Consider the following 25,626-nt stretch of genomic DNA (forward strand, 5'->3'; position numbering starts at 1 on the left):
TAGTCCGTGAGCACCTAACAAACAAGGAAGGGAGGGCAAGAAGGGAGGGCGGGAAGGCAGGCACCACTCTGGCCCTTGCAGGTAGTGCTGTTTGGGGTCCTTATTCATCATGGAGCAGCCTTTGGGACTTTGCAAGTGCTATTTTATCCTGGTATTTTGTTTTCAGACAAGCCTGTCTCTAGGACTAAATATTAAGCCCTTTGAGGGTGTAAAAGAGTTTTCCTACCTTTATGTAGGAAATACCAAGGGCTACATTATATAGCCCAACACAGTGGGTGGCCCTGAGACCTTCCATTTCCCTGAAGAGTCAAGATCTTCCTAACAAAGTATCCTAGACCCTAGACAGTAGGGTCTAGACTGGAGGCTATGAACTGTCAGGAAATGAGTAGCCTAATTCTGCATACCCAACTTCCAGGAACCCCAAGCACACACTAACAGGACAAACTGTGGGTTCAGCTTCTGTCTCCCACAACCCCCCAGTCCTTCAAACCACACATATTATCCCCACTTGCTCCTTTCTCCTCCAGCAGTGGGGCCACAGCAAGTAGAGGGTGTGGAGACACCAAGGAGTAGATTAGAGAGGGAGTAAGGCTGTTTTTCAAAATGGATCTCAGCCAGAAGGCCCTGATCTGGGGCACGGGGTCCCTGAGTTTTCAATGTGAATACAGTCCCCGCCAAGCTTTGAGCCTAGGGGCACCCTGCACAGTTGATTATGGGTGCATGTGTGCACATATTTGCATGCATGTATGTACACACACCACACACATATAAACACACTCAGCCTTGGGGAGCAGAATAGAGCTGACTGTTGGTGATAAGCTGCCTGAGCTGAGTCCTAGCAATCCCCAAAGCCCTACGCATTGCGACCTGGTTCCTGTGATCTGTAGGTAACTTGGCAATTGGTTTCCCAGAAGTGCAGAAGTTAGTGACTGAGTCCAGCTCCAGGGACACAGAAAACCAGAAGATCCAGCCAAAGAATCCCCTACCCCTCCGACTGCACAGGTAGGCAATGCCTGATGCCTTCTTGTACGCAGTACCATGCTCACTTCTGACAGTCTGGTTGGAGCAGCTGACACCGAGAAAAAAGATGGAACAATCTCAGGCCTAATGCACCACTAGGTGGTATGACCAGGAAGTTCTGTGGCTCTTCAAAGAAGGCTAGGCTCCACTGGAGAGGGATCCAGGAGGTGATATGGAGGTGGTGAGACCTGGAAGGATGAGGAGGAGGCAGATTGTTGGAGGAAAATGGAAGTAGTCATGGTAAACCAGGAGGGAACACAATGAAGAATTCAGAGTAACAGATTTGAAATACTGTGTATATATATATATATACACACAAGAAGAAAGGTTACACTAGGGTGGCATGGTAGTACCTAAGACCATTCTCTAGGACAGTTATTGTTTTACATATATATAAGCTCACAGCAAAAATGTCAATGAGTTAAAAGGCTACGTGGGGAGCATAAGTCCCTCGGTCCCCGTTTCCACTTTTCAGAGGTAAATTTGTGTGTGTGTACACTATGCTGGCATGTGTTTTTGTGTTTCTTTCCTCATTTTCACACAAATGGGATCACAGTATAGCTACTATTCCAACTTACTATTTTTACTTAAGCATTTGTTTTCAACACCTCTCTTCATTAATATATAAAAATAAACCTAAAACCTTATAATGGTTGTTAATTACTCCATTATAGGAGTTACCAACTGCCCTTCAGCTGTAAACATTTACCTTGCCTCCAATATTCTGCTGTTTCAACCTGGCACTTTGTGCATTACCTAGGCAGGTTCATCAGTGAAGTAAACCTACCGCAGTTTCTGGGTCAAGGAAAACTCTAGTTTCATTCTCACCAACAGTTCAAATGGCATTTAGTGAGTACCTACAATATGCAAGAGAGAAGGGAGAATAAAAGAAAATTTATTTTAGTAACACTGAAAATAAGCCAGTCTTGGGGACCTGAAGCCTCATGTGAAGAGGTATTTATTGAAGAATGGGCTAAGGGCATTTCTACTCTACATTTTTTTGCTATTGTATGTATACATAATGTATATATTTTTGATAACTCTTAAATGTGCAACCTAATACATGGGTTGTAAAACATTACTGCAGAACAGGTAATTACATAGCATATTTACCCCCAATCTATTATATATCATAAGTTCTTTTCACTGTCTTCAGCATAACTCAGTGTGTTATAAATTACATGCTTGAAAAATCACCATGCACTTTTTCAGCATTATCTCCCAGGAGTTACAAGGATTGCCTGTGGAGGTTAGAACCAAATTTGTCTCTAGCCTCAAGCACACTCCTACCCCTAATACCAGCCCCAGCACGAAGGAGCATTCACATCGGGCAATGGCTCAGCTTGCTGTTTTCCCAGCCAGAAAACCAGTGAGTAGGAAGCAAGCCTCCCCACTTGAGTTCTGATTTCCTGAAAAGCCAAATTCTCATTGCTCTCCCTACCGAGGCCCTTCCTCTGCCCCCACCCTGTCATCAAAAGTGAAAGTGTTACTGCAACAGCACACAAGCACTGGCATCAAAGATCTGCATTATTCACTGGTTCCCAGAAAAACACTTGTCTGGGACACGGGTTAAGGAGTAGCCAAGAAGAGGTCATTGATCTCTGTCTCCAGGGCTCAGTGGCTTTGGCATGGGGAGGGGCCAAGTCTTTCCAGATGTTCCACTGAAGGACTGGATGGGCGCCAGGAGAGTGCTGCAGATCTACAAAGGGATGCCTGTTCCCCAAGAGTGTACCATGCAAAGTCAAAAACTCTCTGAAGAGAGTGCTGGCCAAAGTGAGCAGGGCCCCTGGAGAGACTTCAGCGGTGACCATCTTCCGCTGTCCTCGCTCCCTTCAGTCCACAGCCACCACAGCCACTACAGCCCCTCCCCAGCACTCACATGCACATATATTTCCCCAAAACTACCAGCTCTGGTTCCTATAGTAACAAAGCAAAAGCTAACAGAGTTCGAAAAAGCAGTAAACTTGACAGCAACCATACAGAAGGGCAAAGAAAATAGCCTGGGAAATTCTGTTCTTACCCTAGAAATCTGCCTTCAGAGGAGTGCCAGCCCATCAGGGGGCCCCAGCTACAAGTCTAAAACCTCAGCTCCCAAAGGCACAATTCCCTTCCTCTGACTCCACCCATCCTCTCTGAAGAGGAGAAGGCCAGAGTTACATGGATCAGTACACTATGTAAGTTTGCAAGTTATCTGAACAAGGAGCAACCCCTAAACACAACATTTGGGTGATTACGTGGCAATGATAACATGGCTACTATTAACACCTCTGATTCAGTCATTCATTAAACAAATACTTATTGAGCATGTACTATATGTCAGGCACTATTCCAGGTTGCTAGGGATACAATGATAAACAACTTAGATAAGATTCTTGTCCTCGGGAGCTTACATTCTAGAGGGGCAAATGGATAATTAGTAAACAAACAAATGCTAGTTTAATAAGGCACTAAAAGTACAATGAAATAAAAGCAGCTCCAGTAACAAAAAAGATTTCCAGGAAGTATATTATGTATAAAAATGGAGGCAGTAGGATGATAGAAAGAAAACTAGACTTTCTACATTAAACAAGTGTGTGGTGCTTTACTTTCAAAATGAGCTTTCATGCACATCAGCTCATTTTGCCACTGCCACCTATTGAGTTAGCAGAGTGAGAATGCATCATTATGCCCATTGGTCCAAGCAGAAACATATTTGGAAGCAGATATGTGACATGATTTGTTCAAGATCCACCAAGTTTCATTCGTTGGATATCTATGTATCAGATAACCATAGAATGAAAAGATTATCTACAAATGAGGGGAAGATATTGCAATACATGACTGCCTCTGAAGCACTAAGAAATAGACAAAAACAACGGAAAAATGCACTAAGGGAGTGAACAGACATTTTTGAGGAAAGGTCAAAAACACATAAAAAGATTCTCAACATCATGAATAATCAGATAAATACAAATTAAAACTATAATGGCGTATCACCCACCATACTGGTAGAAATTTAAAAGTCTGATAATACCAAATATTCATGAAGATAAAAAGCAATTGGATATTGCAAACATGTCTGGTGGCGGCATCAACTGGTAAAATCACTTTGGACAACAACTTATTACCTAGCAAAGCCAAATGTGCACGTATATGTTGAACCATCACTTACCATGCCTGGGTAAATAACCTAGAGAAACTATAGATAGATACAAGTACACCCCCAAAATACACTATTGTCCTTAATAGAAAAAACTTGAAAGTAATCCGCATGTCTAGGAATAGAAGAATGGATAAATTAATTTTGATATATTAATATAATGGAATAATATACAGCAATAAAAAAAATGAACTGCAGCCACACACACATCAATATGGATGAATCTCAAAAGTAGAATGTTGAGTGAAACACAAAGAATTTATATAAGATGATACTATTTTATTTATTTATTTATTTAGAGATGGAGTCTTGCTCTGTTGCCCAGGCGGGAATACAACGCCCTGACCTTGGCTTACTGTAACCTCTGCCTCCTGGGTTTAAGTGATTCTCCTGCCTCAGCCTCCCAAGTAGCTGGGATTACAGGCACCCGCCACCACGCCTGGCTAATGTCTGTATTTTTAGTAGACGTGGGGTTTCACCATGTTGGCCAGGCTGGTCTCAAACTCCTGACCTCAAGTGATCCGCCCGCCTTGGCCTCCCAAAGTGCTGGGATTACAGGTATGAGCCACCACACCCGGCCTGATACTATTTAAATAAAGCTCAAAAGCAGGTAAAACAAAACAATAGATTACTTGAGAAAACATACATTTAGGTGCTAAAATCATAAAGAAATGCAAGAAAATAATACAAAATTTAAGATATTTACAAAATTTTTCCCCCATTGGGGGAAAAAATGGCAAAGACAAAGTCAGTGAAGGGTGCCCAGGGGCTGCAAAGGCACTGGCGATACAGTTATTTTAAAGCTGGATCATAGGGACATAGGACCCATGATATACAATACAAGTTCAGCATAAAAATAGTGGAAGGGAGGGAGGGTAAGTCTGATTTAAATTAAGTCCGAAAGACAGATTGATTCAAGGGAAACAAATCACAGAGGATATTTTTTTCTTAAGTCAAAAAAAAAAACCCATCATTTCTTTTCTAAGACAAAGAAGAGTCATGCAGTATACAGGAAGTGAATGTTAAATCCAAAAGACGCTGGTTTGATGTATGTTTAAAAAAATTAAAAATAAAAGCAAAATAGGTTCTTCTCCAGGCAGAGCCAGGTGTTTCTAGTTGGCCTGGTAGTGTCGCGGCTAGAAGGGCCCTCATTACAGGCAGGGAGAGGTTGAGTGGCCTGAGCAACATCTGTAATTAAGCAGGTGAAGTCTGTCTTCCAAGCTCCAGCCACTCTGCCAATGACCCTGGTGACCCAAACCCACCTATTACAGGCAGTTCTTGATTTTCATCCCTTCAGCCTTCAAACAGCACACAGGCCACACGTGGACGCTCAGCCGTCAGCTGGTGGTCACATGTCACAGGATGCTTTCTGCCAGCCAAGCAACTCAGCCACCTCCGCAGCTTTGCCATTTTTACCTGGCACTATTAACAACAGCCATTCCTTAATCATTTAACAAATATTTCCTAAGGACTACTGTATCCTGGCACTGTTTCAGGTCATAAAGGTACAGCAGAGATGAAAATAAACACAGTTGCTGCCCTGATAGAGCTTAGATCCTAAAGAGTTTGTACAATTATTTGAATACTTTATTGCCCCCTACCCTTTAAAAAAAAAAAATCAAAATGCTGGGTGCAGTGGCTCATGCCTGAAATCCCAGCACTTTGGGAGGCCAAGGCAGGCAGATCGCTTGAGCTCAGGAGTTCGAGACCAGTATGGGCAACAAAGCAAGACCTCATCTCTAAAATAAATAACTAAACAAACAAATCAATCCATCGAAATAATGAATTAGAAAAAAATTAAAATGTTGGCCCTTGTGATAAGAGTGATAGATCTACTTCAGAGTATACAGGCTAATAGGGCACATCGTCAAAGCTTTAGCCTCAGCTGGGCCCTTCCAGAACTTAAGCAGGTTGACAGGCTGCCCAGATGATCACGTGAACATTTTTTAAAACTCTTTTAAAGAACAAACTGCTGGAAATATTACCAGAAATTGTTTCTGAACAATGAGACATAGTGAGGGGATTTTATAATGCATTTTCGTTTTCTGGTAATGGAATCCTCCATGATAATGTTCAGCTGAATTATTCAACTTTCACTCCTTTGACTTCCAGAAGCATTTTTAGAAAGCATCACGTGCAACTTAGGGAACCAACTGCCTACAAACCTAGCTGTTGGTCCTTTATTAGTACAGCCACTATGGAAAGCAGTACAGAAGTTCCTCACAAAATTAAAATAGAACTACCATATGATCCAGCAATCCCACTACCGGGTATATATCCAAAAGAAATGAAATCAAATGTCAAAGAGACATCTGCACACTCACGTTTACTGCGGCGCTATTCACAACAGCCAAGATATGGAATCAACCTGAATTCCCATCTAATGATGAATGGACAAAGAAAATGTGGTACATCAGCACAATGGAATATTATTTGGCCATAAAACATAATGAAATCCTGTCCCTTGCAGCAACATGCTGAACCTGGAGCACATTATGTTAAGTGAAATAAGCCAGGCACAGAAAGACAAACACTGCGTGATCTCACTCATAGGTGGAATCTTAAAAAGTTGATCTCATAGAAGTAGAGAGTAAAATAGTGGCTACCAGAGGCTGGGGAAAATAGAAGGCAGGGGGGATGGAGGGAAATTGGTCGATGGGTACAAAGTTACAGTTAGACAGGAAGAATAAGTTTTCCTGTTCTATTATACAGTAGCATGACTACAGCAAATAACAACGTGTCATATATATATATCAAGAGAGCTAGAAGAGAGAACCTTGAATGCTATTAACAGGAAGAAATGATAAATGGGCCAGGCATGTGGCTCACACCTGTAATCCAAGAACTTTGGGAGGCTGAGGTGGGTGGATCACTTGATGTCAGGAGTTCAAGACTAGCCTGACCAACATGGTGAAAACCCGTCTCTACCAAAAATATAAAAGTTAACCGGGCGTGGTGGTGGATGCCTGTAATCCCAGCTACTCGGGAGGCTGAGGCACGAGAATCACTTGAACCCGAGAGGCAGAGGCTGCAGTGAGGGGAGACTGCACCACTGCACTCCAGCCTGGGTGACAGAGTAAGACTCTATGAAAGAAAGAAAGAAAGAAAGAAAGAAAGAAAGAAAGAAAGAAAGAAAGAAAGAAAGAAAGAAAGAAAGAAAGAAAGAAAGAAGGAGAAAGAAAGGAAAGAAAGAAAGAGAAAGAGAAAGAAAGAAAGAAAGAAAGAGAGAAAGAAAGAAAGAAAGAAAGAAAGAAAGAAAGAAAGAAAGAAAGAAAGAGAGAGAGAGAAAGAAAGAAAGAAAGAAAGAAAGAGAAAACGAACGAACGAAAGAAAGAAAGAAAGAAAGAAAGGATAAATGTTTAGAGAGGGGGATATGGTAATTACCTCGAGTTGATCACTATACTATGTGCACATGCATTGAAACCCCAGAAATATATACAATAGATTGTATCCCAGAAATATATGCAATTATTATGTATCAATTATAATTTAAAAAAATTTTTTTTAAAAGAAAGAAAGAAAGGCTTAGGATTCCATCTTTCTATAAGGGTTTTGTTTTTGTTTGTTGAGGGAAGGGAGGGTTGGCCTTGTAATGCACACAGAGACTTTAAACCACCATCATCATGAAAGCCCTGAAGGCAAAATCTCAAGCAAAGACAGAAGGTAGGTCAGTGTTAGGGGCAGCAGGCAACAGCCTTACTCTGCCCCACCTCACAGGGGCAAAACATTGTTCAGCCCATATATGGCAATACATCATCCACTGTAGTGAGAAGCTTTCTACCCAAAACAAAACCCCTTCTCAAGCTAAGAAGTTAAATTCTTCTCAAAGAAACATCAGTCTCTTTCTATTCCTGTGGCTTCCAGACAATACTCTCCTAAGTTTGAGGAGAAAATCCTTACTTCACAGCATATACGAGCAAGCACGATGAAAGGATGTTTCTCCTAAAGTCAAGGCCTTGTGTTGCCATTTCCCTTTCTCCTAGATGGACCTGTTCCCGGACACACACCAATGCACTGCGTTTTAACAAACTCCACATGTGCAGCTACACGAGAGAGACATTAAGGAGCAAATCCGGATGTTACAGACTTTTTCACTTCTAAAAACTCTTCTTAGGAAGGGTTCACACAATTGGGGGTTCATTCAAATAGGGAGCTTCCCTAGTTCTTTGGGAACAAGGTTCAAATTTTACCATTTCCATTTTTGCCTAAATTTGTAAGATTTTTAACTATTCTGTAAATACCTGCTGAGATCCAACTTTTTCCCTTTTCCTTTATTTCATACACTCTTTTTCTCTACCTTCTTACAGTGTAAGCCTTGGATTTTTAAAAAATAAAATAAACACTGCCTTATCAGCTTCCACTTGTATATATTTATGGAAGTTATTTGTTACATCCAGATCTTACAAAAGATCATTAGAAGAATAGTCTTGTAATAGAACAAATGGAAACACTGGTTCATCAAAACCAGAAAAAAGAACTGCAATTATCCAATACAGCCCTCCAGCTAATATATAAATTTGTTCTACGATATTTCAAAATGCTCATTTGGTCTCTCCTTGAATACCTCCAGAGATGGAGAGCTCCCTACTTACTGCCTGAGTGTATTTAACTGCTGGTGAGCTCTGCTTATTGGAGACTTTTTCCATACATTAAACTAAGCTGAAATCTGCCTCCCTATAACTCCTTGTAACCCTTGTCATCCCAAAGCTGCAAGAGGAGCCACAGAATAAGTTCTTTCTCTATTCCACTTGGCCACACTTTAAGTTTCTAAGACACCTGCCAGGTCTCATCTACTATTAATATTAAGGCTCCTGTTCTTTGGCCAAGAATAATTGGGTCTGGCTCCCTGGTGGTAAGTGTAAGGAGAGATTAGGAAACCTTCTCATGGACTCACGCCTGTATTCGGAAAGTCTTCCATCTGAGAATTCAAAATTCTGAGCATTGGCTGAACCATTGCATCTTAATGCTTTCCTTGCAATCCTGTTGAAGGTCAGAAATACTCAACAATTTGTTTACCTTCAATAGGCTATTTAGTAGCAGCTAGGAACAGAATCCAAGCTTCTTATTTTAATACAAGGATTCCTCCCACTATACCTCATCATGAAGCCACCTAATGCTAATTCAGCGTAGCCAGTTGGGGGTCTTGTGCCCAGTGCTATTGAGGCCCTGGAATAAGCAAGACCCCCATAGACTTAATCCATGCCTCCCTATGGTAACCTGTTTCACACTGGGTTTTTGTGGTCTGTCTCTAGGTCTGGTTCCCCACTGGACTGAGGCCCCAAGTACAGGGACAGTCCTTGTCCCCATACTTGTTTTGTGTAGTCAGAATGGTAGGAAGGTGCTCCCGGCTCAGCAATGCCACATTGTGAGGCCAGCAGAGATTCACATTGCACTGGGCCAGGTCTCAGTTCTGGACCAGTACAAGAACCATTGCCCTTGAATGACTTGTGCCCTTAGATGGGGCAAGCAGGGCAAAACCCGGAATCCAATTATAGGTACAACATAAATATGTGAGTACATGGTTGTACAGAAAGACACAGAGGAGCGTGGGGGCAAATCCAGTGTCATGAACCAGGGGAATGCTGGTGGGATGGGCTTGTGTGTGGGAAGGCTCCCAGGAGGTGGCAAACTTGAGAATAAAGAAGTAGCTAAATAAACAGGGAGAGGACAGGGTTTTATAACTGGGGACTTGGTGCGCATGCGGGCCCTGTGGCATTGGAAAGTCCCTAGCGAGTATCCGGTACAGTAAGCTTAAACATTCAGATCCCTGCCCACTCATGAAATTGATTGTACAGTGGAATAGGAAACAACCGATTATCCAAAGCAGTCAGTCCAAACACCTTGTTTATCACAGTAGTTTCCTTTAAAAGTGACAGTTTTTCCTGTTATTTTCATTTAGTCATGCATTCATTCATCCAGCAAGTAAAAATTATGCCCCTACTATGTACGCAGCACCTAATCCAGAACTCTGCATTTCCCCTTCCATAAAAAGCACGTGCAACCTGCCTACCTCAGGGGAGATCACATAGAGGTAAGTTCTAGCAAGGTCCCTGGGTGAGTTATTTTAATTAAAGCCCCAGGAACCAGGAAAAAATCAGCACAGTGGGATCAAATTCAGGCACCACTCAATACTTCAGGATATTTATAGAAAAACAAACACAAAAACAAAAATTCAATATCCTGACTGGTTGCTTTTAAAAGGGTTACTTAGCGCTTTGTTTTCCTGGTATAATTGCTTCTTGTTCTCATCTTGGAAGAACACTGATGTTGTCCATTTTGACCTTCTCAAAATGGAAACTGCAAACTATGAAAGCCAGAAGGAAAAAACCAAGGCCTGGGCATTTCCCAGCTCTCCAACAACACTGTTGCCTTCTCAACTCCTTTCTCCATAAGAAAGGAGAATGGGGAGACAGAAGATTCCAAATAGAAAAGGATTCGAAGGCATTGATTTTGAGAAGGACTAAATGATCGGGACTCGAGAAAGAAAAATCTGCACATTTCCTTCTTAGTTTTCCATCAAGTAGGAGCTGGTGCCTGCTCAGCATGCCTCAGAGGTGGAACATCTCAAGGCTTCCAGTCTCCTGCTTCTCCAAGTGTGGTTCAGGGACCAGCAGCATAGGCATCTCCTGGGAGCTGGTTAGCAATGCAGAATCTCAGCACCCATCCTGGGCTCCCTGAGTCAGAATCTCCATTTTTACAGGTTCTCCAGGCAATTCACATTCTTAAGCTTTTTAAGCCTCATTTTTCCAATACTTAAAAGAGGGATGATAAAACCTATCTGGCAGATCCATTTAGACTTAAATAAAATAATTTCTGCATTGAGATCTGGCTTGAACATTTTTATTATCTCCCACTTCCCCCTTCCAGGTGCCCAGCTGTATGCAGACCTCTCTTGGTTTTGACTCAGAACTATAGAGCTAGAAGAAGCCCTGAGTGCCACCCCTCTCTGTGTACAGAGCAGGCCAGTGGGACCCAAGTAGAGTAAATGACTTGTTGCTGGACATCTCCTGGCTTGAGAGCTCCTAGAGGGCAGGACCTATGTCTTTTTCATCTTTGTTTCGTCAGCTCTTAGCATGGTGCCTGGGCAGGCAATAGACTCTCAGTATACATCTGTTGAAGGAATCGGTCAATCAAGTAATTAACTAATTATGGAGGAGGAACTACAATGCAGAACCCACTACCAGATGGATACACCTGAAAGTAAATTTAACTTCCCTTGAGTTAACTTTTTAAAACAGTTTAAAACAAATTCACACTTGGCTAATAGTAGAGGTCATGGGTTTTTGTTGCAGAGAACATTTCTCCCTTTGAACTAAACATCACCATTATTTTCAATGTCAGGAAACACACAGACTTGAATGCCTGGAAAGTAGATATGACCCATTGGCAGCTGACTTGCCCTACTTAGCTGGGTAGAAGGGCAGAGCCAATGAAAGCACTCTGTCTGGGGAGATGACCAAGTTTGGGACAAGTACCAGCAGAGGCTAAATGCTGGAAAATGCTGCCATCAGAAACGCCATAGTGGGATTGTCTGTCCAGCGAGGTGCAGACAGGGCTGGCAGATGGAGGCAAGGGGTTCCTGGAGTTACTGCTCTGAGGGGGTCTTGCATCACCCACTTTGCAGGAGCCCAGGCCACCTGGCCCACCTGCCTCTCTATGGCAGGAGCACTCAGTCCTCGGTGACAGGCATAGCCCGAGGGAATCCCAAATTTCAACATAGCCCTTTATACATTAGAGGTGTCTATCAAGCAATAAATGAATGGAGAGCATTCTTTGTGGAGTTCCCTGTCATTAGACGTGGTGTTCTGTGGATTCAGTGAGTCACTCCTCTCTGGCAGGGTTTGCTGGAGCCTCTTGTAGCCTCTGGCCATGGGCAAGTCACTGTGTGAATGGGAATGGTCACATTTCTATATAATTCAATTTTTTTTCAAAATTTCTAAGTAATAAAAAAATTAATAGCTCGTGCACATACATGGGAAAGAAAAACAAAATAGTAAGCTTGACAAGAAATGTCTCCTCCTTTCCAAATCTTCCCTTTCCTTTCCCCAGAGACAGCAACTGTTCTCAATCTGCTGTGTATCCTTGCAGAGACAGCCTACAAACACACGCACATACCCTTCCCAAACACACACAAGCATATCCACTTGAATGTAAGCCCCATGAGGGCAGGAATTTCTGTTTCTATTATTCACTTCTGTGTCCCCAGTTCTGAGAAGAGTAACTAGCATACAGAAAGTGCCCAACAGCCATATGTTGAATGAGTCAATGTATACATCACATGTTTTCCTGAAAAGTTCAAATTGTGGTCAATCAAGTCCTAGTCCCTCTTTATTTTATCTCCTGTTCAAATGAATCTTCAGTGGGCAGTGGCACTATTTCCTCAACCAAGGAAAGAGGATAACTGTTGGTACCTGCATTTCAGGGTTGCCATGTGGATCAGTGATCACGTGGAAGTGTTTGTGGCTGTCATTTACTGACTGCCTACTCACAGCAGAGCCTGTAAATAGAAGGGAGGCTCCTCGGTGGTCCCACAGCATCCTGCCCTACCAGTAGCTACCCAACAGCTAAAACACACGATGGTGCTTACTGGTCTATTGCTTGCCTCCTTCTAGCAGAGCATGAGCTTCCTGACAGCAGGCACTGTGTTCATTAGCTCTACATCTCCAGGGCCTCGTATATATTAGATAAGCAAATAAATGATGCTTCCAACCGAAGAAACGGAAGATGAGGGGGAGACAGAATAGGTGATTCAGAGACATTCATTCTCACCTGTGTGCACATGGGCACACGTACACCCCTACACTGGCCCCTATGAGCTCACACCAAAGGTTTAAATAAAGGAGGAAGATAAAAGCCCCAGTGTCAACAGCTCGATTAAAAATGGTGAATGCACTTGCTTGTGAAAACGTGCATGTTTCAACAAAGCTAAGTAATAAGGAAAATCAATAAAACTGTTAGCACTGGCCATTTTCAACTGGATAAAAGAACAAAGTAATTGGTCCTGAAAGACAAACAACTCTAAATTAGGTTAAATGAATGGAAATACCCTTTCTTTTAAGCCAAATCATGAAGACATCAACAACAATAAATGATTAAATTAGAACCCATTTTGAGCCAGTATGATCTCAGCTGCAAACAGGAATTTCCAGAAACAATCTTCTTTATAGGACATAGAAGTGATACACAGCAAGACAATAGAGATAGAACTAGAGGCCATGTGGGACCCACTTCTTGACCAAGGATCTATTAGAAATCCACCTTTCCAATAAGCTTATTTCTTCAATGTAACCATTCTTCCTTCAATTATTTTATTAGTAAGACAGGCACACCAGTCAAAAGGAAATATATATCTATGCTCCTGCAATGGCAGAGGGGAAGGAGGCTCTAGTTGTGATCAAAAGAGCTCTGCTCTCCAAACACTCAAGATTCAGTTCTGTTTCTCATCTGCTAATGGTTGGCATTTGGTGTTGTTAACCATGGATGATTCATTTCAGAGGAACTGCTGTGCATCTAGAGGCTATTTGGAAGGAAATGAGGGTTTCTTGGCTTATGTCTCATCAAGCATCTTAGCGATGTCTCTTTGTGACAATATAAACTCCTTGATGGGGCTTGGTGCTCACTGTTTTCCAGCTGATCCCCTTGGTCTCATCTGGTACATATAGTCACTTCTAGGAACAAGAATTTATTCCATCGGGACCAAAAATAGAGCCAAAAATCCCAAGACACAAAGGCTTGCTCCCTGGGTCTGAGAATCAGCCACAGGAAGAAGTTATGCCGGGGTGGGGTGTGGTAACGTGGGGTGCATATTGTAAGATCAATGTTGTTGAACATCTGGATTTTGTTATTTTGTTGTTTTCTGGACTCCATGCACTGCCAGGGGATCTGACATGTCCATGCACGTCTAGGGAGTCTGTGTGGCGAACAGGATCAGGATCTCATTGCGTAAGGCACAACATGTGAGGGAGCCTGATCAGCACCTTGGAGCTGGTGTCTGGCTTTGAGGTCCCCTGTTTGGGAAGCTGGAGGCTCTCCTTAACTTCTCAAGTGACATTTCTTATTAAAGACTGAACAGAATTTGAAAAGAGAAAGCGTGGGAGTATCTGGGCTTGATTGTGGGGCACTTTCGAAAGGCTGGAGAGGAAGAGAATGCTGAGGACGGTAGAGGGATTGCTGTGGGACTCTATGAGGTTACTAAGCGAGAAAAGAGACCACAAAGACCACGATGGGATGCCTGTACTTGGGCTTGATCTTCTAAATGCCTCAGTGTCATAGTTGTAAAATGTGCTCTGCCCAGTGTCCCAGACTTGACCAAACCTGACCTAGAACACTCCTTCCCATTGTAGGTCACGGTGGGAGAGAGACTTGACCCAGAAGTCACACCCAGAAGGAACTGCCTTCAATCTTCAGACAGTTTAAACATTTAAGGCATTTCATTCTCGTTTGCAAGTGTGAAAATTTCTGTCTGCAACACTGACGACTGCCTTTGTTTGGATGCTCCTAGAGAGCTCACACTGCATCTATTTAAGTTATCCTGTCTATCCAGCCATCCCCAAAAATAAAGGCTTCAAAGCTGTCTTTGATAATGATGACACGATTCCCTCCACTCACAATGGTCTCTCCACTTCTTCCCTGCCAATCCAGCCTGCCTATCCTTTCCTTTCCATCCCAAGCCTTGCCTCTTTCTTAAAGTTTTCCTGGGTTATTCTGGTCCCGACTTATTCCTACTTGGAGAAGTCTTGGTAACACCTAATCAAACACACAATGCCTTGCATTGTTCTCTAATGCTTTCATCCTGCAAGTCTAGGGTGCCTAATTGAATTGCAAGCTCCTTGAAGGCAAAGGGTTTTACACTTCTTGTGAATGCCATCTCCCATTTTCTACTTCCTTCTCCGCTCTCCATTCCCCAAACCCAGCACAGACACAAAGCTGGGCACATTTGTTGAAATGCATTGGTAGGTTGGACACGGTGACTCACACCTGTAATCCCAGCACCTTGGGAGGCCGAGGTGGGTGGGTCACATGAAGTCAGGAGTTCGAGACCAGCCTGGCCAACATGGCAAAACCCTGTCTCTACTAAAAATACAAAAATTAACCAGGCATGGTGGTGCATGCCTGTAGTCCCAGCTACTCAGGAGGCTGAGGCAGGATAATCACTTGAACCCAGGAGGCAAAGGTTGCAGTAAGCCAAGATCCTGCTGCCACACTCCAGCCCGGGTGACAAAGCAAGACTACATCTCAAAAAAAGAAAAAAAACAATGAATTGGTAACTACTGGTCATTTGAATGAATGGTTCTTTTTAATTTTCTACTAATTAGAAGACATTGGATTATTAACATAGAATTTAGAAGAAAAGAGGTAAAATTCTTATGAATTGAAGCTCCGGTGGGGCTCGAATCTGAGAGAACCTGTCGATATGTATCCTGCCCACTGGCTAAGACAGAGTTTCAAGAGAAAAACCCCTTTCACTTTGATTCCAACCCTGGAGGTATTGCTCTAATGCCTGCTATGCACTCAGAGTCTTCAAGTACAAAACTAACATCTCTAGCAAGGAGGGCAGGTCAGTAGGAAAAATTACTAACCTGCTGAGATTTGAGTCAGGTCTAGTTTCAGACCAAGACTTAGCTATGGATCTACATTACAGACAACCTGAGAAGGATCCAACCTTGACCAAAAGAGCTTTTATTTCTAACACAGTGGAAAAGGGATCTGCCTATTTATGAAAGAGACTCTCTGGTCACCTTTGGATTCAAAGGAAGAACTTTGGCTTTATATTCTATAAAAAGCTTTCTGAAGAAAAGAACTAAAATAAAAAGATCGAACAAGGGGTGGGGTGGGGAATCACTGCCATGTGGCAAACTCATTATTGGGGCCATGATTGGAAGCAGGACCTGGATTGTGGCCTGGGGTCTGGACCCAGCAGGGTCTCATAATCCACCTTTTGGCCTGGAGCACATCACCTGACCTCTCAATTTCACCGTCTCCCACATGGAGGTAATACCGCTGGGCACTTGGTAAAGCTAAGAGCTCTACACACGTTATTATTTCAGAACCAGGCAAAGCTGGTTTGATCACGTCTGTCTGTGCAACTTGAAAAAAATCCAGAAGAGGTTGCAAAGATGAGTTAAGATTTCTAAAATATCCCTTCTGAAAGGTTAAGGGATTTGATTGATTCAGCCTGAAAAAAGAGATACTGAATAACTGTCTTCAAATATTTAAAGGCCTTTTACCCAAGGGCTGGTGAGAGGATAGGGACCACAGGTTCTGGTCCACACTGAGCAGGGATGGGACAAGCCCAGGCTCTGACAAGGAGAAGCCTCTAGCATTAAGGGCCATGGAATGCAAACGAGTGGCTCAGGGATGCTAGAGAATGTCCTTCCAGGAATTACTTTACTTGGGAGAGGGTAAGGAATAAATAGAGTGACAATAGGCAAAACTGAGGCAAGGCCTGAACTCTGCAGAAAGCAATCTCACAGTCCCTGCCAGAGAGATTACTGTTAAGTCGCCTCTTTGGTACCTTGCTCTGTTCTTGGCCCTTGTGAACATGTCCCATCCCAGCGTCAGAAACCTGCCCTCGAACAGTTTCCCTCAATACCCTGCCTGATACTCCTTCATGGGCACTGGGTAGAGCTATGCCAACCTCTCTGCCCTCAGGTCTCCAAGGCTTCATGATATTTACTGAGCATCTCTTACATGCGAGGGCACTGTACCAAAGCACTGTTCTTATGACAATCCTGGCCTAGTACCTACCATAGGCACCATTATCCCCGTGTTGTGGGTGAGAAATCTGAGGCTCTAAGCTACTAAACACTAGGGCCAGGATTTCAATCCAGGTCTGAAGGACTCCTAAGGCTGTGCTCTTTCTCCTCTATCTGTTGAGTCCCCCAGAGAAGACTGATCCCTTTCAGCCTGTGGCTGCAGAAAGAAACAGGGTGCCTCCTGTTCCCTGCTCTTCTGCTTCCACAATATGCAATCCCTGCAGAACTTGACTTATCTGCATGATTTGTGATGCATGTGTTGCAAAAATCATTCCTATTCCTTTGTATCCTCTGTATTTTGTTGGAGAAACAGTTTGGTGATCCAAACATACCAATGAGGCCTACTTGTTATTGCTATTGTTGGTTTAGATGCTGAAGAACTCTCCCAGGTGAGCATGACACCTAGGTGCAAGGCATGGGAAGAAGAACCTATCAGTCCCCAGGTCAGGCCCCGACCATCTCTCAACAGTAAGCCTGTGAATCATGGGGCATTGCCACATTATTAGAAAGAAGAAATAAAATGCAAATTACATCATATCGAAGGAAGAAATTCTAACAAATGGGCACAGCAGGAAACCATCATTTGCACAGGTGAGAATTACATTGCTGTTTATGCTCCTGTTACCTGGGCTAATTATGCTTTGATTTAAGCATCTGGAGAGCCTGGAGTGCCACGCTTACCAGAACCCCTGTGATTATTACTTACGATGTAAGTAAAACATGGATTGAGACTGGAGCTTCCCATAAGAGCATTTTGAGCAGGTTTGCTACTTGGTATAATGTAGGTAAAGTGCCTAGCACCATACCTGTCAAAACGAGTCCATTTCTTGCAACTCCTTTTTTCTGTACATATTAGCCAGCCCTCAGCCATGAGCTCTGACAGATGTCTATTCAAATTGTACCAAAGGATAAAATCACATGGCCGGAAATGACCTTAACTGTCATCCAGCCTGACTCCCTTACATCTGGGGTTAGGATGCCTGGTTTAGCCAAAACACACACCGGCTAGATTCCATTATAGTGAACCGCACAGGACATGCAAGCAGTGGAATTTTATTAGACAGTTAGAAATCACATTAGCTCCAGCTCTAGCAGACATAAACGCCCAGGCTTTCTAACAGCATATGAGCAAGGAAAAGAATCCTTCAGCGCATCCTAGAAGAAGGGGGTGTAGTCACACCATCTCACCCCCACACCTCTCTCTGAGCTCCTTGGAATTTGCATGTGTTGTAAACTTTGTGCAATTCCCATGAATGTATTTTTTTCCATTGATGGGGCTGCAGCATTTGAGAGATGGGAACTGAAGGGATGCTTGATGGCAGAATAATGGAGTGGTGAAACTTCAGCTGTGCCTCATTTCAACTCTCTCCCTTTCACAGAATGCAGAGTTAGGTATTTTCACTAAAAAAAAAAAAATACTTAGTCCACAGTCTGTAAATCCAGGAGGATGGCTGTGACAACTTGCTTCACCCCAGACCCATCTCACATGGTTTAGGTATGAAATGTGGTGGTTTCTCATTCTCTAGGGCCTCCCCTTGCCCTCCCAACTCTTCCAAAACCCCCTCCAGGCTAAGAACCCTCACAGTCCCAGCAACAGGACTGGGAGAACAGACGTGTAAAACACAAACAACAAGAGCAGCTTCTCAGAACGGATTACTGAAAGTCCTACCCACCATCTAAAGAAAGGATCCCAAGTCCAAGAACAGCAATTTAAAAAAAAAAAAGAGTAGAAAAATGTCTTCTTTTCTTCAGAGCAACACATGCTAGCACTTTACAGACTCTGGCATGTGTCAGCATTTCTGAAGTAAACTCTATTTTCTTTAGATGAAAGAGATTTAAAAAATAGACTCAGAATTTAGCCCAGTGAAAATTGCTTTGGCTATTCACATGCAATAAGCTGTAGAAGCAAGCAGAAAAAAATCAATTGCTTCTGATTTATTTATTCATTCATTTGTCCATCTCCTTTCCCTCTAATGTAAAAAAGGATGTCTTCTATAATTTTGCAAGTCATTTATCTTTTCAAAGAAAGAGAAAACAGTCCCAGCCTCCCATTGGTTGCTCAGCATCTTGGCACAGGAAATACATATTTAATTAATTATCATATTGCACACAGATTATGTAAGGAAAAAAGGGGATTGATTTTGCCCATCAAATGTTTCACCAGTATCTAGAATCAGGAGGCCACACTGCAAAACCTTAAGTCAAGTCTGGTGAATTTGGATCACTTGCTATGTTAAAAGCAAGGACAAAGCTTCACCTCACTGCTTGCTCTAATTCTTAATTGGGGCGGTGGGCACACTGGTGCTCATTTAATTTGTCTTTAAGCCCTTTTGTAGGTCTTAAATATTTCATATGAAATATTGTTAAATCCTCAAATCTTCTACAACAGGTTCTATTCTGGGCAGTTCAGAGCTGAGAGCAGAGAAGGGAAGTTGGAAATGCCAAAATGTAATTGCAATAAAGAGCAGGAAATGTAAGCAACCAATTTTGGAAGGCTGTTTAAAGTTTTAAACCTATGCCAAATAATTGGGATCTATTAAAAGAGGGCCTAATTCTATTATAATCCCCATATACACACAGTTACTGAATTCTCCCGAATACCTGTTGAGATTGGGTGATAAATTAGCTGAATGGAAATCATCAGGCACCACTGTCAAGCACATCATTTGACTAACTGAATATGTAATCCTTCCTTCTATCACTGAGCCTTAAACTAGAGACTGTGTGTGGGATTGTGACTTTGAGCTTGTGATCCCCAGTATTCTAGGGAGATGTTTTGAAAGGCCTAAGTGTTCCAGGCAGGAGAGCTGAGAGAGCTGAGTGTCCATTTTTCCCTTTGGGACACAGTCCCCAAACACTGTTTCTCACTGCCAAGAGGAACTACACATGGTCTTCCAATATCCCTGCCATGGCATTAAAGCCAACTGTTCTGTCCCCTTGCCCACAGATGGAGGAGTAGGAGAGAAAAGATGGCCACAATAACTACATTTCCGGCCGAATTCCAAATCTTTCTTAGAGCTTAAGTCGGTTGCTATCTCCTTGTTCCCGTTTGGATAACGTTTTATTTTCTAGGCTTCCCTTCTTCCCTTGACTGCTCAGTCCTCAACAACCAGCAAACCCTTCAAAGGTCTTAAGTGTATTAAGTGAGCAAAGAAAGGATTGAAAGAAGAGGGCGTAAGAGGAAGAGGGTGTAATACGCCATCTAATCAGTCAGTGGGGAGCAGATGTTCCCTCACCCCATTATTTCTCTTCAAGAGCAGAGCTTTTGTCTGTGTAAAGAACTGGTAAAAGAAGTCCCACTTCTATCAAAGCTCTAAAGAAGATTCTGAAGTTTGTCACCTTATTTGTTTCATTTCTGGATGCCGTTAGACCAACTGGTTTTACTTCCTTCCCACCACACACACACAAACCCCACACAAGCCTCCTGGGAGAGGCTGCCCTGCCACTGAAGCCTGCCTTGCACACAGCATGCAAAAACGCCCGTTTTATTGGCCTCACGTGGTAAGTCCAAAATCTTCCCTCTGCTCCACCAAAGTTAACAGATGGCTGGTCCCTTTTTGTACACAGGCGTAAGCATCTTCAAAATAACCTTTTCCTTTAAAGGATGCCAATTAATTAAATGTCACTATAATGTGTTCCAGCCAACGAGGGAAAGAAGAGACCCAGAAGGCAAAGGGCCAATGGAAGAAAACAGGGATGAGAAGTCACACTCTCCTACCTTCACCCGACGACCCTGAGAGATCGATGATCACATACACTCTTCCTTCTGGCTCCAGATCAATCTGCAATTAAGAAAATGACAGTGACTCTGTTAGTGCATTGTGTGGGCAACCTGAGAGTTCCACAACATTTCTACCCCAAACTGCTAAAACCTAGAGACACAGCTCCATGTAATTCACCAACCTACAATGTGTTGAGTGCTAGGTGAATTACTGAATGCCTACTGTGTTCCAGACGCAGACCTGGGAGGACTGATGCATACCCCATAGGTAGCATCAGTGGGGGCAATTTTGCTCCACAGGGGATGCTTGGCAAACATCTGGAGGCAGTTTTGTCATGATTGGAGAGAGAGAGTGCTGCTCCTGGCAGCTAGTGGGTGGAGGCCAGAGATACCGTTAAACGTTCTACATTGCACAGGATGACCCCTCGCAACAAAGAATCATTCAGCCCCAAATGTCATCAATGATGTTGAGGTTGAGAAAGCCCTATGTTATCCCATTTTACAGATATGGAAATTCTGCCCAAATTCCAAGGTAAGTGGTAATGCTGAGATTCAATGCTAAGCCTGTCTTGAGAAACCCATGTTCTTTTTTTTTTTTTTTTAATTATACTTTAGGTTTTAGGGTACATGTGCACAATGTGCAGGCTTGTTACATATGTATCCATGTGCCATGTTGTTTTGCTGCACCCATTAACTCGTCATTTAGCATTAGGTATATCTCCTAATGCTGTCCCTCCCCGCTCCCCCCACCCCACAACAGTCCCCGGAGTGTGATGTTCCCCTTCCTGTGTCCATGAGTTCTCATTGTTCAGTTCCCACCTATGAGTGAGAACATGCGGTGTTTGTTTTTTTGTCCTTGTGATAGTTTACTGAGAATGATGGTTTCCAGCTTCATCTATGTCCCTACAAAGGACATGAACTCATGAAACCCATGTTCTTTATACCATACAAACTGCTCCCAGGGGAAATAAGAGAAGCATGAAGACACTACTCCTGCTTTTACAGCATTTATCATCTCACTGTGGAGTTAAAAAATGGAGAACAGTGCTGAAGGACAGAGAACAACTGATAAAGTATCTGATGAACCTGAAATCAGTGTAGAAGAGGGCAGGGAAGAGGGAAGGGAAGGTATGCAAGGCATAAGAAACAGCACAGGCACCCTCACTTCCTCCCTCCCCACCTCAAATCCAGCTAACTACTTATAATATACAGAGACAAGGTGGTGAAACAATTGGGCGAGACAAAAGCCAGAGGGCTGGGCCTCTTGTAGTTACAGACATCTTTGCAAGGACTGAACTGTCCTTACAGAAACTGTGTTCTCTCTATGAGAGAGAGTAGTAACTCTGGAAACCCTGGATCACCAAGTCCCCCTGCTAGCCTCTCCGCCTCCACAATCCCATCTGTCTACACAGAGCTTTCATTGGTTCATAGTGCCAGGCTCTCTCCCCAGCAAGCTGTGAATATCTTGAGGACAGGAACCACTATCCCCCTCCTTTTCCTTTTTCACTGTCCCCAGCAAAGAGCAGGCACACATTTAGCAAGAATTACTTCAGAACAGTCAATCTAGTGGATATCTCCTCCTCCTTCAAAGTCAAGGTCAATTATCACCTCCTCTCTGAAATCTATCCAGATATGCCCAGTCAGAATTAATTAGCCCCTCATCTGTGTTCCCACAATACACCAGACACCTCTTACTCATGGCTCCTGCGATGGTTAATATTGAGTGTCAACTTGATTGGACTGAAGGATGCAAAGCATTGTTCCTGGGTGTGTCTGTGAGGGTGCTGCCAAAGGAGATTAATATTTGAGCCAGTGGACTGGGAGAGGCAGATCCCTTCTCAGTCTGGGTGGGCACCATCTAATCAGCTGCCAGCGTGGCTAGAATAAAGCAGGCAGAAGAAGTTTGAAAGACCAGGCTTGCTGAGTTTTCCGGCCTTCATCTTTCTCCTGTGCTGGATGCTTTCTGCCCTCAAACATCAGACCCCAAGTTTTTCAGCTTTTGGACTCTTGGACTTACACCAGTGGTTTGCCAGGGGCTCTTGGGCCTTCAGCCACAGACTGAAGGCTGCCCTGTCGGCTTCCCTACTTTTGAGGTTTTCGGACACAGACTGGCTTCCTTGCTCCTCAGCGTGCAGACGGCCTATTGTGGGACTTCACCTTGTGATCGTGTGAGTCAATTCTCCTAATAAACTCCCCTTCATATATACATATATCCTATTAATTCTGTCCCTCTAGAGAACCCTGACTAATACAGCTCCTGTTAAGTTGTAATACATTGTCCATCTACCTCTCTGTCCTGATAGACAGAAAGTATGATAACCAGATTTGCATCCCTAGTTCTTAGCTCACTGTCTCTTAGGAAACACCCAGCACACACTTGTGGAGGTGGGAAAAGGCTCTGTGTTCAGAACTTCCAGAGTCTATTCTGGGAAAATTCACCCTCCCAAGGCTCTGTCCCCGGGAAGGAAGGCAGGCATGTGATCTCTACTAAAATGACATTTGAACAAGGGGAGAGGAAAGATGAGGCGGCTATACCATGAGCACCACACGTCCCCATGAGACAAAGCGACCAGCTGGAATGGTATTCTCTAAACTCTCCCAACGTCTCACCCCACACACAATCCAGGAGGCTCCCAGAGTCACTCCTGAGCCCCATCTTGTTTCCTGACTCAGCCTCTAATGGTTGAGAGAGCTTAAGGTTTCCCTCAAAATTTCATTTTCATCCACAAGACTCTTTGGTGCCTCGTGGGAGAGGCTACTGGTGATAGCTGAGGTGCTCCGTCGGCACAGGAGTGAGGGAGTGCCATGAGCAGGCCTGCATTGCCCCCTGGGCACCCCGAGGGAGCTGCTCACCTGAGTTTGGGATCTTCGGTTTTAAATCCAGATGGGAACCAAATAACAAACTGGTAATTCCGCATGCTGCCTTTTCTCATTCCTTTCTCCCCAAGAGTCCATGATTTTAAGTTTCTGGGTAAAGAAAAAGTTCTCCAGAATTCTCACCACTAGTGCTGACCCTCACCAGCCCCTGCAGTGAATGACAAACAGGAAAACCAACAGGCGACTCTACTGAATAGAGCCAAACCAGAATCTTCTCCCTGCCAAAGTTCAAAAATATCAGGGGCCCTCTTGCCTAAAAGCATGGAATTTAAATAATGTATGCCTTTTAGAGATTAGATCATCCCTATTAAACCCTGCCGGCAAAATGAAACTCTTTCTCATATCCTCCAACTCAAAGATTTCCCACGACTGTGGACTTTATTGGCAAAGTACAATGCTATCTGTGTAAAGCAGGGAGGGAGAGAGCAAAGGAATGAGATGGGCTTCAGGGCCTATCCAAAGGCAGGCACCATGCCCATCTTTGCAAAAGGGGAGTGAGAACTCGTGGCAGGGAGGACAGGTCATTCATGATAAAATGTATTCGGATATTAACATTCAAGATAGCAATCAGAAACAATTTTAGCACCCACTGCAGCCTCTGTGCTGGTGAACTGCATTTCCAAACAGAAAAATAGAAATTAAGCTATTAAACATGCCAAAAGCAACAAAGAGCTTTGCAGCATGAGCAGATGGCCGCAGATCACCAGCCAAGCCCCAGCTAGCCAAGCGAGGAAGCTCTGAGAATCCATCCAAGGTGGTGGGTCTTCAGTGACTGGAGGGGTCACCAAGTATAAAAGATGGTGAAGAGTGTGGCGCAACTTCACCACTGAATTAGTTTAATCATAAATTCTGCTCACGATTACATGGTCCAGATAATGATGCAATGTAGGTACCCAGCCCTGCACAACCCTGCAAGCTGTCAGTTAGCACTGGCACCAGGCAGCTGGCGTGACACAAAAGCAGGCTCACTACCTCCTTCCAGCCATTCCCAGGGTTAGTTCTGAGCCCCTTCTTTGCACCAGGCTCCTCCTAGTTCTCCCAGATGCAACCCAATTTATCAAACCTCCTTGGACCTCATACCCCAACTCAACACATCTTCCCAGCTACTATTTCTATTTTCTTTGACTACGATTCTCTTTCACACTACGGTGCCTTGGCGACCCCTCCAGCACGGGCCAGAAGCAAGGCAGTCAAACTGGGAGAGACAAACACAGACTTCGGTGTCAAATCAGGGCAGAATCCATTTTGTCCTTTATCAGTTGAGTGACCTCAGGCAATTATTTACTCTTCCTGAGCCTCTCAGCCACTTCATCCGTGAAATGGGTTGTCATGAAAATTCCATGAAACATACATGCAAAGCACTTGGCACCTTACCTTAGTTAAAAAAAAATTTTTTTTTAACTAAGCACCCAGGAGACACTCTGCACGTGGTGGGTAAGAGCAAACTTAGCGGCCATGTGGCCTGAAGCAAGCAGCTACCCTCTCTATGCCTCAGCCTGCTTGTCAGTGAAATGGGGCTGCTGTGAGATTAAATGAGATAATCTATGAACAGTGCTTAGCAAAGGCACCAGGCATAAAATAGTCATCACTGGTGCAGTTATCATGAAAAAGGCAAGTCTTCTGCTTCTTAGTACAGTGTTATTTCTACTATAACAAACTTTCCTCAACAAAATTGGTATTATTACATGTAATTCCAGGACATTTGATGACTTTACAGTGTTGTTGTGAATATCAAATAAAGAACTAAAGGTCAGGTGTGCTGGCAGGCAGCTGTAGTCCCAGCTACTTGGGAGGCAGAGGCAGGAGGATTGCTTGAGCCCAGGAGATCGAGGCTGCAATGCACCACTACACTCCAGTCTGGGTGACAAGTGAGATCCCGTCTCTAAAAACACTTTTTTTTTTTTTTTTTTTTTTTTTTTTTTGAGACGGAGTCTCGCTCTGTCGCCCAGGCTGGAGTGCAGTGGCGCCATCTCGGCTCACTGCAAGCTCCGGCTCCTGGGTTCACGCCATTCTCCTGCCTCAGTTAAGGTAAGAGTATTGTACTTTAAAATCCAAGGTAAGGGTATTGTATGCACCCTTTCTGGGGGAAACCCGGGGCAGGAAGGGCTATACCC

The 25,626-nt window shown here is 43.6% G+C and overlaps 1 protein-coding gene across 2 annotated transcripts in view; it reads right to left on the bottom strand.

Moving 5' to 3' along the window:
• The window catches only part of PRKCE (protein kinase C epsilon), a 533,266-nt gene that overhangs the window by 323,054 nt on the left and 184,586 nt on the right, over positions 1 to 25,626 (bottom strand). For both annotated transcript variants that reach the window (XM_055241505.2, XM_055241506.2), the window contains exon 2: positions 20,633 to 20,696. In XM_055241505.2, the coding sequence (XP_055097480.1) occupies positions 20,633 to 20,696 (64 nt within the window). The remainder of the gene's footprint in view (positions 1 to 20,632; positions 20,697 to 25,626) is intronic.

This window comes from Symphalangus syndactylus, chromosome 14, assembly GCF_028878055.3.
Source record: "Symphalangus syndactylus isolate Jambi chromosome 14, NHGRI_mSymSyn1-v2.1_pri, whole genome shotgun sequence".
In the NCBI taxonomy this organism is placed as follows: domain Eukaryota; kingdom Metazoa; phylum Chordata; class Mammalia; order Primates; family Hylobatidae; genus Symphalangus; species Symphalangus syndactylus.